The 13,603-nt window shown below is 35.9% G+C and overlaps 2 protein-coding genes across 2 annotated transcripts; one reads left to right on the top strand and one right to left on the bottom strand.

Moving 5' to 3' along the window:
- Nucleotides 1-1,728: 1,728 nt before the first annotated feature.
- On the top strand, nucleotides 1,729-4,305 carry LOC114247626 (lipase 3). Its single transcript, XM_028180626.2, has one exon. The coding sequence runs from the start codon at nucleotides 2,042-2,044 to the stop codon at nucleotides 3,569-3,571; it is 1,530 nt and encodes a 509-aa protein (XP_028036427.2). The 5' UTR covers nucleotides 1,729-2,041; the 3' UTR covers nucleotides 3,572-4,305.
- Nucleotides 4,306-9,462: 5,157 nt separating this feature from the next.
- Nucleotides 9,463-13,471, bottom strand: LOC114253562 (uncharacterized). The gene is made up of 7 exons (XM_089736665.1): nucleotides 12,628-13,471; nucleotides 12,295-12,472; nucleotides 11,981-12,212; nucleotides 11,549-11,650; nucleotides 11,320-11,391; nucleotides 10,524-10,793; nucleotides 9,463-9,712 (listed from the first exon to the last, which is right to left on the bottom strand). The coding sequence occupies exons 2-7, from the start codon at nucleotides 12,460-12,462 to the stop codon at nucleotides 9,486-9,488; spliced, it is 1,071 nt and encodes a 356-aa protein (XP_089592791.1). The 5' UTR covers nucleotides 12,463-12,472; nucleotides 12,628-13,471; the 3' UTR covers nucleotides 9,463-9,485.
- Nucleotides 13,472-13,603: the final 132 nt, after the last annotated feature.

The raw sequence follows: 13,603 nt of genomic DNA, 5'->3' as shown, positions 1-13,603 counted from the left end.
CATGTCTTATTTTAATATAGTAACTATACTGAGACCTTAGAACTTATATCTCAAGGTGAGTGGCGCATTTACGTTGTGGATGTCTATGGGCTCCAGTAACCACTTAACACCAGGTGGGCTGTGAGCTCGTCCACCCATCTAAGCAATAAATAAAAAAATATATATATATTTCTTAATTTTATGAAAAATGATAACATGAAGTGAAATGAAATGAAAATGATTAATTTGAGACATTAATCAACTGGGATGAAATAAAATGAAATGAGACGAGATGATATGGGATGACTTATAATCTCAGTAAAATGGCAGTTATTTACTAAGACTTTTTCAGTCGACTTTTTAGAAGATCCCGAGAAGTTACGTTCAGCGGCTTTGTTTCATTTTCCCACAATTGTGTACTTTCACAGATATTAAGCAGTTAACAAACCACCGCTATTACACATTTATACCCGAAGAAACACTAAAAAGACAAAATAAAACAAAATCACACAACTTTACTCCTCGCGTTCTCGCCAAAAAGTCCATATTTACGTAATTTTTTTAAGGGATTTTATGACCTGGCAACTGAGACCTTTAAGTCATGTCTTATTTTAATTTATATTCATATTTTTATGAAAAATGATATTATGGAGTGAAATGAAATGAAGGTGATTAATTTGAAACATTAATCAACTGGGATGAAATTAAATGAAATGAAATGGGATGATATATAATCTCAGTAAAATGGTGGTCATTTAAATTAATTTGCTAGTCGAACTCTTCATGGTGATCGACGAGATCGGTATTGCTGTTGCATTTGCTACTAAATCAAGCTTTTGCTTGGCATAAATGTTTGGATAAAATGTTGTACAGATATAGTTTATAATATTATGTTTTTTTTATCATTGCAATTTTTTATTTTATTGCTTTGATGGATGGACGAGCTTACAGCCCACCTGGTGTTAAGTGGTTACTGGAGCCCATATACATCTACAACGTAAATACGCCACCCACCTTGAGATATTATAAGCTCTAAGATCTCAGTATAGTTACAACGGCTGCCCCACCATTCAGACTGAAACGCATTACTGCTTCACGGCAGAAATAGGCGGGGTGGTAGTACCTACCCACGCGGACTCACAAGAGGTCCTACCACCAGTAAAACCTCAGTGGCCTCAACACAACTGTGTTTGTAGTCCTAGGGCCTAGGGGGTACATAGGGCCCTCACAAGTTGTCTCCACTTGACCCTGTCTTGCACAGCTTGCGCTTGCTCCTTGACATCACTCCTCGTCATGCCGGCAGCCCTCATTTCGCAAATACAACGGTATTTTCCCTGGTTTGATATCCGAACCGACTCTTTAACCAACTGATTCATTATTTGTGAATTGCACATTTAATACGGATGAAATCGTGAGCCAAGTAAGTATAAGATTTACCTAAAATGAATCTAAGTCTTGAGGGAGATATGATTAAGGTCGAAAGTTAATCACTAGGCGATTAATAGTAGTAGGTAATTTTTTAAATTTCTTTCGGCGTAAATGAATACAAGTGCTGATTTGTAACATAAAAAAAAAGTTTGATAATCCTAATGTTTAGCCTCCAACTCACAAAGAATAATTATTCACATTATTTAACAAATATTAATAAAAATATTTATTGTGTTACACATTGTCTTGTCAATGTGTTAATGTGCTAAGCAAATACATATATCTACCTGACCAATACAATTTCAAATTTGTAATTATTAGTAATGTAAACAGAAAACAGAAAACTTAAATATTTATTTACTCTAAATTAGATAATGACAATTTGCACAAATGTTCTCATACTCATAGCAAATAAGTTTAATTAAGTCGTGCAAATAAATTTTATTGTTGATTGTAAAAACAAGCGGTGAATCACTACAAAACATGATTAAAGTGGGCCTGTGTTGTACAAACAATTCGCTCAATTTATTGAAACTACTCGTCTCCCCCTGAACCCCGCTCGGTTCCTAAGACGCGCCATTTGAAAACAAAAATAGATCAGTTGCGCCACGATCGTCATACTCAAGCATACATCATGAGATTGCAGTGTGTATTATTAGTTTTCGTATTACTACAATTCGGAGTTATCGATTGTAGATACGTTTCTTGGTTGCCGGACGTTTTGGGCACTGTTACCAACAAAACAACTCAATTAACGAATTATGTTCGAGAAAAGGGCCGCAGCATAAAACATTTCTACGTAGAAAATGTACGAAATAAGATAACGTCGTACTTCGGAATTAATAATAAAGATGAATCGGAGTATTCTGGGGATGATAAGCAAGTAAGAATAAAAAATAAATTTAATGAATACATTTCGGAAGCCCAACAAAATGACAATAAATTATTTGACGTGATCGCCTCTCATCAGTTGGAGTACAAATGTTCGGACGACGATCCATCGATTTTGATGACCACTCCACAACTGATAGCTCTTCATGGATACTCAGCGGAGTCGCACACAGTGAGTACTGATGATGGATACATTTTGACTGTGCACAGAATACCTTATCCGAAGAAAATCACCAACAGAATTATCCCCAGGAAGACTGTGTTACTTCATCACGGACTCCTCGGTAGCTCGGCCGATTGGATCATAGCTGGACCAGAAAAGGGCCTTGGCTACATATTATCTGACGCCGGATATGACGTTTGGCTGGCTAATGTTCGAGGTAACACTTACTCTCGAGCTCACGTCTCACGGCCCTCTGATTCATTCGCATTCTGGAACTTTACATTCCACGACGTTAGTCAACACGATCTACCTGCTGTTATCGACTACATAATGGATGTGAAGGGATGGGACGCCAAAGTTAACTATGTTGGTCATTCAATGGGCACCACTATATTGTTCGCCCTACTTTCCACAAAAACGCAATATAATAAAATTTTAAGGGCCGGTTATGCTTTAGCGCCAGTCGCCTACATGTCTGATATAAAAAGTCCGATTCGTTTACTAGCAAAATTTAGTAACAATATTGAATTTTTAATGAAACTTTTGGGTGCAAATGAATTTCTCCCTCAAAATGCCGTTTTGCGTTGGTTATCGAAAAAGGCTTGTGAGATTAATAATTTCGAAGAGGCGATCTGTGAAAACTCCCTGTTTGTGTTATGCGGCCACGACGAAAAACAATTTAACAGATCTTTGCTGCCAATTATATTGGGTCACGTTCCCGCCGGCGCATCAACAAAGACGCTTGTTCATTACGCACAGGAAATACGGAACAAGGGTCGATTTCAACAATTTGATTACGGAGCAGAAGGCAACTATAAAGAGTATGGTACCGAAACTCCACCTGAGTATCCTCTGCACAAAGTGACACTGCCTATTGCTTTATTAAGCTCTCAAAATGACTGGCTAGCTGGCGACGCGGACGTAGTAAACTTATATGATCAGTTAGCAAATCCTATAGAACATTATGTTGTGCCATTGAAAGAGTTTAACCATATTGATTTTCTGTGGGCTAAAGATGCCCCGAAACTTGTGTATGCAAAACTTCTGCAGTTATTAGAAGAAGGTGTAAGTAATAACTATAATATGGACATAGAGAACGCTATAATTTAATGATTGTGTAGTTATTAACACTGTTATAATGTATATTTTTTATATTAAATTTAATTACATGACGTAAAAAAATGTGATATTTGATGTGACTAAACATGTTTAATAGTGTGATCGTCGATAATTTTTGAAACAAAAAAAAAAATTATATTAGGATGAAACCCGTTAAAAAAGGACGAGAATATAACCAAAATGAAAGGAATAATAATTTACGGGCGATCTGAGTTCGAAGTGTAAGGGGGTGAGTTTTTAAGGGTAAAAAAGGTTTATCTCGATTTCCGGAAAAACTATTAGTCCTATGGAAAAAAATTAAATGACAAATTGTAGGTAATAAAGAGACCTACAACTTTTATAATTACACTTTTTTTACATAACCTCAAAATTTATGTGAAAAATTCAAATAATTCAGTTTTTGGTTTTATATTTTTATCTTACGCAAAATAAAAAATTCTTTTTACGTGAAATTTGGTGAAACCTTACCTTTTTATGGCCCAAAGACACCTTAATACACTGTAAAAAATTTTAAAATTTTTTTTTTAATCACCATTTACAATTTTGAGCTATTTGGTAAAATTTACACTTTAATTACCTACTTGAAAACCGTAACATTCCATGTTATATTGTTAAACAAAAAAATACAAAACAAAATAATAGAAATTCTTTTTCGACCGTTGTTATAATACACTTACTGCTAAGTATTATTATTATGATGATGAATAAAACAAATATTTTACAAACTTGTTGTTAATTTATTCATTAACGATGTTGGAATCGCCTTTTCCGACATCCAGGTTTTGGCAGCGATTTGGCTGTGTCCTTTTTTTTAATGATTGAAGGATTACTGGTGGCCCGCAGGCCTTTCCAGTTTCACCAGGACAGGTGGGTGAGCAAAGGCTCAGCCAGAAGGAGTGGGATTTGCTAACAGCTGTCCAAGCGCCTCCGAAGGAGACTTAATAATTCAAGAGCAACTGCTTCGCGAATGAATCTATTACCGGATCGGAATTGCGACCCGCTGAGAAGATCCGGCGAGAAACTCGGCGAGCTGATGCACGGGTTAGGTTGCACGTCGACGTTGTCGAGTTCGACGAGTACGGTTACTTGGGTCCCTAAGCCTGCCCCTAGGGTTAGAGCTGAAGGCGTCTAATACAAAGGTTATTGGATCTGATGGATCTGTAAGGACGTGGGCAGTGTGCACGGCATTGATTAAGTTCGTGAGCGACGATGACCACTGATTACCAGGTAGGCCGTATGCTCGTCTGTGTACAAGGGCAATAAAATAAAAACAAATAACTTCGGGACACAAAGTTACACGTTACACGCAACAATCTAATGATATATGTGATCGAATGCATTCTATCCTGGGAAGAACTGCAGTATCACTTGAAACTGTTTTAAGTTTTATAAAATAAAGAAAAGCTGGAAAGTGCCAGGAAGCGCTTTCAATGCAACCTTGCTTTTTCCAGCAATATTGTTAACTATTCAGAATTATTCGGCGAAGCTAGCGAGAGCAAATGTTGTTTAGATTTTTTTCCTGGCACCATTGGCAGTTTTACACGGAACGACTGCAGGCTTAAACTTTTATTAATTGATTCATATACAATATTTGTAAAAATGATTTTTTGCAGGATGCCACAACGAATCGCCTGTAACACCACAACATGCAATCGAATTCACACAAATGTAATTGTATGCAATGTCTAAGCATTTATTCTCAGTGTATGTGTTACTTGTAATGTATTGTGTTCATGATATCAAAAAAACAATATATGTTATACATAAACGCGTAAATAGATGACTCCAGACTTGATTTTCTCTCTTCAGCAATAAAAAACAAGAGTGGTTTTAAGGATTCATGAAAGATTCATGAACTTAAAATTACTATTTTGTTTGATACCTGTATTGTTCCGCATCAATTATTTCAAGACGTTATCTTCAAAAAGAAAAATTTGCAAACGAAAAAAGTAAACTGATGCTTGTAACAAAAATGCAACAATGAATACCATCGATAAATATTGTGAACTGGCAAATGTAAACATTAAGTAATTGTAATTGAGGGTTGATTAAGATATGATTCATTCTCGTCACTTGATTGACGCTCGAATAACGTAATAACATCGTTAAAGTATTATTCATATTGTTTACAAATTCAAAGTTTATAGTTACGAATGAAGCTGACCTTTAGATAAACGATTGTGGTGTAGTGTTGTGAATATGATTAAATTTTATACTGGCGTTCTTGCTCAAAATTACGTTATTTACAAGTACGTTGGTTGTTCGGTAATACTTGAGGTAGCATCGTGTAATAAATGTAAATGTAACGCTCATGTAATGATGGGGTATCTTGTGAACCCATATGGGATAGTACAAGATCCCTGCCTATATCCAACCGTAAACCAGTAATTCATTGATTGTGGTTTGAGGATTATTGACACTTAAAAAAACCGTGTCTAAGTCACTGAAGTATGAAACCTATGGAAATGAAACGTCAACAAAAAAATCGTGCCACTGTGACGTCATTTGGCCGCTAAAAATGGCGATTTTTGTGCCGCCCAGAAGATTTTAATGTTATTAGGTTTTATCGATAAACGTTCTTGGTTCATTTTATTTTAAATATTGTTGAGTATTAATTATTTGTAGAATTTATACTTTAATAGAAAATAAGTATATTGTTATGTACAAAGATGTAATTTAGATGTGTGAAATCTAAGACAAGTTCGTGCTTAAGCGATATGACGATTTTTAAAAGTTGCTACACTGATTGTATAAAGTTGTCGTTTGACAACTCAGTCACCGAGTATATTTTTGTATATATTTTTATCATTTTGTCGGTTACCTTTTTTCCGAAATATCTAAACAGAATTAATATCTAAATATTTTTTGATGACACATTTTATTAAGAGGTATTTATGTTTAGTGTCATGATCAATAGATTCCGACCAAAAAATGGAATCCGATTTTTCGGATGAGTGCTCCATAATGAATTTAAATATATAATTATAGATAATCGTTTTGGGGCATCGAATGTCTTGAGACCCTATAAAATATGTTTTAATTATTATTTATTTACGTATATTCATGTTTCATTTTATGTACGCCCTGAAATACTGTTATATTGTTTTCCTGCGAGTTACAGTGCTGAGTAAGAACGAGATAGATGTATGTTTATGTGTTTTCCTTCAAAATGGGTGCTATTTATATAAGCAATTGTACGTATAGAACAATGTGTCGTGTCCCTATTATATAGGTCTATGGTCTAAGTGTATCGGTGTGTCAAAGACAAATCGAGACACTAATGCCCGTATCTTTAGACGTTTCGTAAAATAGTCCTCCACTCTTAACTCATCCGATGATGCTCGAGCATTCCCTCCAAACTTACTCGAGTTTGGTATTTTTAGTCGACCATTACAATATTCCTCAACTGTCCTCGAGTGAGGTAGTAATGATGAAAATTTGATCAAGCTAGCATCAAACCCATAGTGTTCTGTAGTCTATGGTCATTGTTTAATGTCAAAATCAAGCTGCCGCTGTCTGTTTGACACTAGATGAACTTGTTTAATGTTTTGGTTGCTGAGTTATTCGTCAATATGTGCGCGTGCGGTAAATATGAAAGTGTATTATTTATTTTCTAACCTATTATTATTTTAGATTTCGGATCCGGCTTTGTATTTTTATTCGCCGCTTTTGTGTGATTTTGGTTGCATCGTGTTGTTGAAGTGCTTTTCCACAACCACCAGTTTATTATTATATAAATAAAACTTATAATCGCATTTACTTTATTTATCAGGTAGTAAGCAAAATATGACTCTTATGTAGGTAAATAAAATAAAGTGTTTCAAATGTCTAACTTCGAACTATTTACTTTATTAATAAATATTATCAAAATTAAATTATCAAAATATGCGGGAATCATGCACAGATCCAGGCCATTGCACAACAATATCATATATTTCCATTTGCGGTCCACATACTATTTGGACATTGATAGAAAACCCGCCTTGAGGAACGTTCAAGGTACGTCGCGACGTACCTTAACTTGACAGTTCGTTCACTTCACTCCGGTTAGGAAATTTTTCCAAGGACGTTTGAGTGGAGTTTATTTTTACGACTAATCATACCGAAACGCGCGTTGGAGGTTGAGTCGAGTCGAGTTAAGCTCGTGTAAACGACTAAAGATACGGGTGTAACACCCTCCAACGCGCGTTTTGGTATGATTAGTCGTAAAAATAAACTCCACTTAAACGTCCTTGGAAAAATTTCCTAACCGGAGTGAAGTGACCGAACTGTCAAGTTAAGGTACGTCGCGACGTACCTTGAATGTTCCTCAAAACAGCGTTTAATACAAGATGACTTCTGAGAGCAGTTTTGAAGAATTTATTAACTATATTTTTGATAGCAGAGTGTATAATTATCCGTCGCGAAGGTATTTGAGAGATGCAGATAACCCGTTGGAAGTTTACGATGACGACGAATTCCGAAAACGTTACCGGCTTAGCAAAGATTCGGTTGTACATATTTTGCTGCCTTTGTTGACTAACAACATTAATGAAAACGATCGTGGACTACCTTTAACGCCGATATTACGAGTGCTAATTGCTTTGAGATTTTACGCAACAGGCAATTTTCAGGTTCGTGCATAATGTGCTTTTGTGTCTACATAATAGAATATTTATAATTTATAACTTTCATTTGGTTTCATGTGGTATGGTTATTTTTCAGATTGTTTGTGGCGACTTGCACAAAATTTCTCAATCCGTAGTATCAAAAACGGTAGCAAACATTTCTAAGAGATTGGCTTTGAAATCCAGGCAATTTATTAAATTCCCTGCATTAAATGAAAGGGTTGAAACTAAAAGAAAATTCTACCGAATTGCAGGGTTTCCAGGTGTAATTGGATGTATTGATTGCACACACATTCCAATAAAAAATCCATCCAGAGCAAGGGGAGAAATCTTTCGTAATAGAAAAGGCTGGTTTTCTATCAATGTCCAAATAATATGTGGACCGCAAATGGAAATATACGACATTGTTGTGCGATGGCCTGGATCTGTGCATGATTCGCGCATATTTAACAACAGCAGATGCTGTTTGAGATTTGAAGAAGGCGATTTAGTTGGCATTCTTGTCGGAGACAGTGGTTATGCACAGACTGGCTTTATGTACACTCCTGTACTCAATCCTCAAACAGACCCAGAACACAGATACAATCGAGCACATCTATTAACGAGAAACATTATAGAACGTGTAAATGGTGTATTAAAGAGACGCTTTGCTTGTTTGTGTAGAAAATTACAAAACAGTACACCAAACACATGTAATATTATAGTCTCTTGTGCTGTCCTACACAACATTTGTTTAATGACCAATGAACCTGAGCTGAACCCTGAAATTGAGCTAGAAAATGTCCCAGTACCTAATACTCAGGACTCTTCCAGAGGGAGTATTATAAGATCGGCTTTTATTTCTAGGCATTTCAGTTAAAAATTCTCATATGGGTATCATCAACCTACAGCAGTCCACTGCTGGACATAGGCCTCTCCAATTGCTCGCCACTGAGCACAATCCTCGGCTTCCCTCATCCAGCTCTTGCCAACCACCCTGCACAGATCATCACTCCACCACTTCACAGTTTCGACTCAAGAACATGTTTACCCTAACAGTTATCAGTTGTCCGGCTAATATGGGTATATAAGTTGGAACCGAGCAGTGAGCACCGTTATTGTAATGCAGATAGTATTATTTATTTTGAAGATGAATGATTAAATTTGATTTTGTTAATTTTGATAATTTTTTTACTAAAAAAGTAAATAGTACGAGGTTAGACTTTTGAAACACCTTATTTTATTTATCTACATAAGAGTCATATTTTGCTTACTATCTAATAAATAAAGTCAATGTGATTATGAGTTATTTATTTAAATTATTTTTCACTACAATCTCTTTTAGCCTGATTATATTTTTTAATATCCTCTGCAGCTTCCCTCTCAGCCTTCGCTTTTAGATATACTTCTTCTGCTGCCTTCATCATCCACTCTCTTTCCTTTTTTTGGAATTGAAATAGTTCGTCTTCTCTTCTCTCTTTCTTTTCATAGGATTCTTTTCTAAAATTAAATTCCTCCTGAATTATCCTGGTGCGCACATTCCCTCCTGTAATTAAATAAAATGCTTTAAAATGCTATTAAATAAATTGTTATACATCTATATTTGTAACATTTTAGTAATCTACATAATGTATATTTATGATTTTGAAGTGATGATAGCTTTAGTGGTAATTAAGGTATTAATGGGTGGTTTCAAATCCCACAATTGGATTGAGCTACTATAGTCGAATTATTAATTAGACTGAGTAAAATGTGATAGTCAATTCATCTGATTCAATACAATTAAAGTGAAGTTATAAAAAGATATTGATATATTTAGATTAGATTTACAAATTGCATTATTTGTGACACAACTTTTATGTATTTTTTTTTATGTTTGTTCACTGATATCTTCTTTTTTCTTCCTACCTATGTTGATAGCCTTGAGAGGCTTCTCCTTGAAGTGTAGGTGAGCTCATGGTGCTCAAGCCGGGTGTGTTGCTAACACTGGCCCTAGCAAGATCTTCGCAGAATCTACAACCGGATCGGAAACGCGACTCACTGAGAAGATCCAGCGAGAAACTCAGTGAGCTGTCTATGGGTTAATTCGATCGTCGAGCCCTTCGTCGCAAGCGACGGGTTCAGCAAGGACAATGACCGGTGCTTGTGGTGCCTAAAAGAACCGTTAATGGGTCGGGAGGATTCGTAATGACGTGCTTAAGGCAACGTCGACTGTTTACCATTCAGTCCACAGGATCGGGTATGTGATATCTGCATCAAATGTAGGCCAACAACAAAATTTGTATTTTTGTTTTTATACACTCTCAAGGTTGTTCTGACATTTTCGAATTGAATTTTTTTTTACATTTTTAAGTTACCTCCTAAGGAGGCTGCACCACAGTCAGTCTGCCGGGACCCAGAACGACGCGGTGGAGTGTCACGACGTGGTGTAGTGTCACGACTTGGTGGAGTGTCACGACGTGGTGGAGTGTCACGACTTGGTGGAGTGTCACGACTGGGTGGAGTGTCACGACGTGGTGGAATGTCACGACTGGGTGGAGTGTCACGACGTGGTGGAGTATCACGACGTTGTGGGGTGTCACGACATGATAGACTGTAATGCATAGGCGTGGTGCCTGCAACATTTCCTGAAAAAATACAAGATCAATAGTTCTACACATTACTTGCGTTTATTATTAAGTAATGAACTTGTGCTCTAGCCCAATCAATGATTTGTAAGTTATGCATACAACAAAGATCAATCAGAATTGTTTGGAAAACCTCACTGCATTCAAACATATGAAAGCAATTATATATCCACCATGTGCATGGATGTACTTTGTGCATTTCTTTTTTTATCTACCCAGAGAAGCAAAAAAAAAAGGTTACCATTTTGTAACAAAGAAGGCGTTTTATGTTTCTAAGTATGCATAAAGAAACCCTAATTACTTTACCTACTTTTTGTTAAAAATTTGAATAGCTGTCAATTATAAAAAATGGTATCAAGGTTTTTTTATTAGCTCTTGCACATGTTGGGTTCATAAAGTATTTTATCATCACATGGTTACTGTTTCATTATAATCAATAGAAATATTTATTTGTACAAATGTGTTTTAAGAAACCTGCACTCATTTAGATAATTTATATTATAAACTTTATTTAAAGAATATTTACCTTGTGATGAAGCTCCACCACAAACTGTAAGATGGGACCCCATAAGATGCATATGAGTGTTCACACTTTGGTCTGTAAAAAGATATGCATTTTAATTTTCCAACTGTGCCAATATTTTGATTTTCATCAAACTGCTTTACCCTAACTAATTAATATAGATAATTAAGAAAAACAGGCAAAAAGATGGGCTATAAATGTGAGAGAAAAGTAAGACTAAAAATATACATACATTCTTCAGCTGATGATCTTGCACAGCTTACACTCAGAACTTCATCATTCTGTTGTGGTTGCGCTGCTGCTGGAACTGATGATTCAAGCTCCATTGCAATATCTAGAAATAAAACAATAAAATCTTTAATTATGTATGGTAGAATAAAAGTGATAGTTGGAGTAGAGGAAAGAATTTTAAAGTAATATTGTTCTTAATCAGAATGTGGTATATTCATTATGATTATTAAAATGGTTTCTTGAGTGAAAATCTTATCAGGTATTGTCACGCATGTTATTTATCTAGTTTTTAGCACAGTAATACATGTAGTTCAACTCATATAGATATATAACAATAATCAAAAGACCCTCCATGCCACCACGTTCTTACTGTTTTTTGTGAGAGAGCATGTGAGATTGAAGCGCTTATCTCAAATTTTTAAGATTCACTTACCTTCAGAACTGTAAATGGTATCACTGTCAATGACACCCCTGAGTTCCACATCAGTCTGATCCAGTAGAACCTCAGCAAAAATAAGGGTCTCATTGCTGCTACCAGGCTGTGGCTCATTTGGAATACACTGTCCGCCACCAGTCTTCATTCTCTGACGCTTTTCATTAGCTAAAAAGTGCTTTCTCCGTGTTTTTAAATTATCCCAGCACTTCTTGAGCTGGGCCTCACTTCGCTAAAACAAATGATAAATAAGAATAGCATGGTATATATAGACAAGTAAAAATCAGATACAAGTAATATAAATAAATATCTACCTTTGCATTTGATTCAATTGAATTGAATTCTTCTGTTAAATGTACCCACAAAAGTTTTTTTGTGTTTTGACTAGCTGTCATGGTCGCAGTTTTGTGCAGATTATATTTTAAAATTAATTCTTGTAGGCAAGTCTTCTCGCTTTGGCTAAATACTTGCCTGGACGTCATTATAGAAAAACTGAAACGACAAATAATTTACTGCATCGTAATTTCACGTAAAATCTATAAAAAACTTTGCTTAGGCAGTGAGTAATAAAGGACAAAAATATTTAAACATTTGAGTTAACTTAAAGTTAACTATTTGATAAATAAAACACCACAATCATAACTTACCTGAATAATAAACCGGTGGTTGTGGAAAAGCACTTCAAAAAGACGATGCAATCAAATTCAACAAAGAAACAGCGAATAAAAATACAAAGCCGGGTTCCTGGAGGAGCTATTATTCAAAAACCGAAATCTAAATTATTAATCATGGGTTAGAAAAACGAAAACCTTCTATTTCACCGCACGCGCACGTATTTATGAGTCTCTCAACTAAAACATCAAACAAGTTCGGTGCGTCTAGTGTCAAACAGACAGTGGTAGCTTGACTTTGACATTAAACAATGACCATAAACTACAGAACTCTGTAGGTTTGATGCTAGCTTGATCAAATTTTCCTCAAACTGATGTTGTCGTGGTGACGCAATAGCACCTTTCTACCTCACTCGAGGACAGTTGAGGAATATTGTAATGGTCGACTAAAAATACCAAACTCGAGTAAGTTTGGGAGGAATATTCGAGCATCATCGGATGAGTTTAGAGTGGAGGACTATTTTACGAAACGTCTAAAGATACGGGCATAAGGCTCCGGTAGCATTCACGTAATACGGCATGGCTTAATTCTCTTATCGTGGCCGTCTTAAATTACATTCCGGACCCAGAAGACGGGAAAACGCACAGCCGCTATCGCATGTCATGACGAAAGCATTCCGATTCACTCTTTGAGTTTTTAGGCAAACCCAGCACATTTAACTGTTCTCACAATGCCAGATCTTCTTAGAGCGACTGCTCTTCGATGGTAGATTCAGTTCCTAGTTTTAGCAATCTCTAATAGCAGTCTCTTAGGCTGAGCCCCGACCCCGTGAGCTCACCTGCCGAACCAAAGAAGCTGGAATAGCTCCTCGAGGCTACCAGAGAATAGGTTGAAAAAAATTAATAATTATCGGATTCAATAAGCACTTAAAACAGATCGATAGTGAGTATGATCGCAATCAATAAAAATCTTCGAAATTTCCCACATCTCGAAGTCTTTCGAGATTCTTCT

This window comes from Bombyx mandarina, chromosome 22, assembly GCF_030267445.1.
Source record: "Bombyx mandarina strain Sakado chromosome 22, ASM3026744v2".
Classification (NCBI taxonomy): Eukaryota; Metazoa; Arthropoda; class Insecta; order Lepidoptera; family Bombycidae; genus Bombyx; species Bombyx mandarina.
The sequence above is the reverse complement of the archived record's forward strand: the minus strand, read 5'-3'. Positions and strand labels throughout refer to the sequence as shown.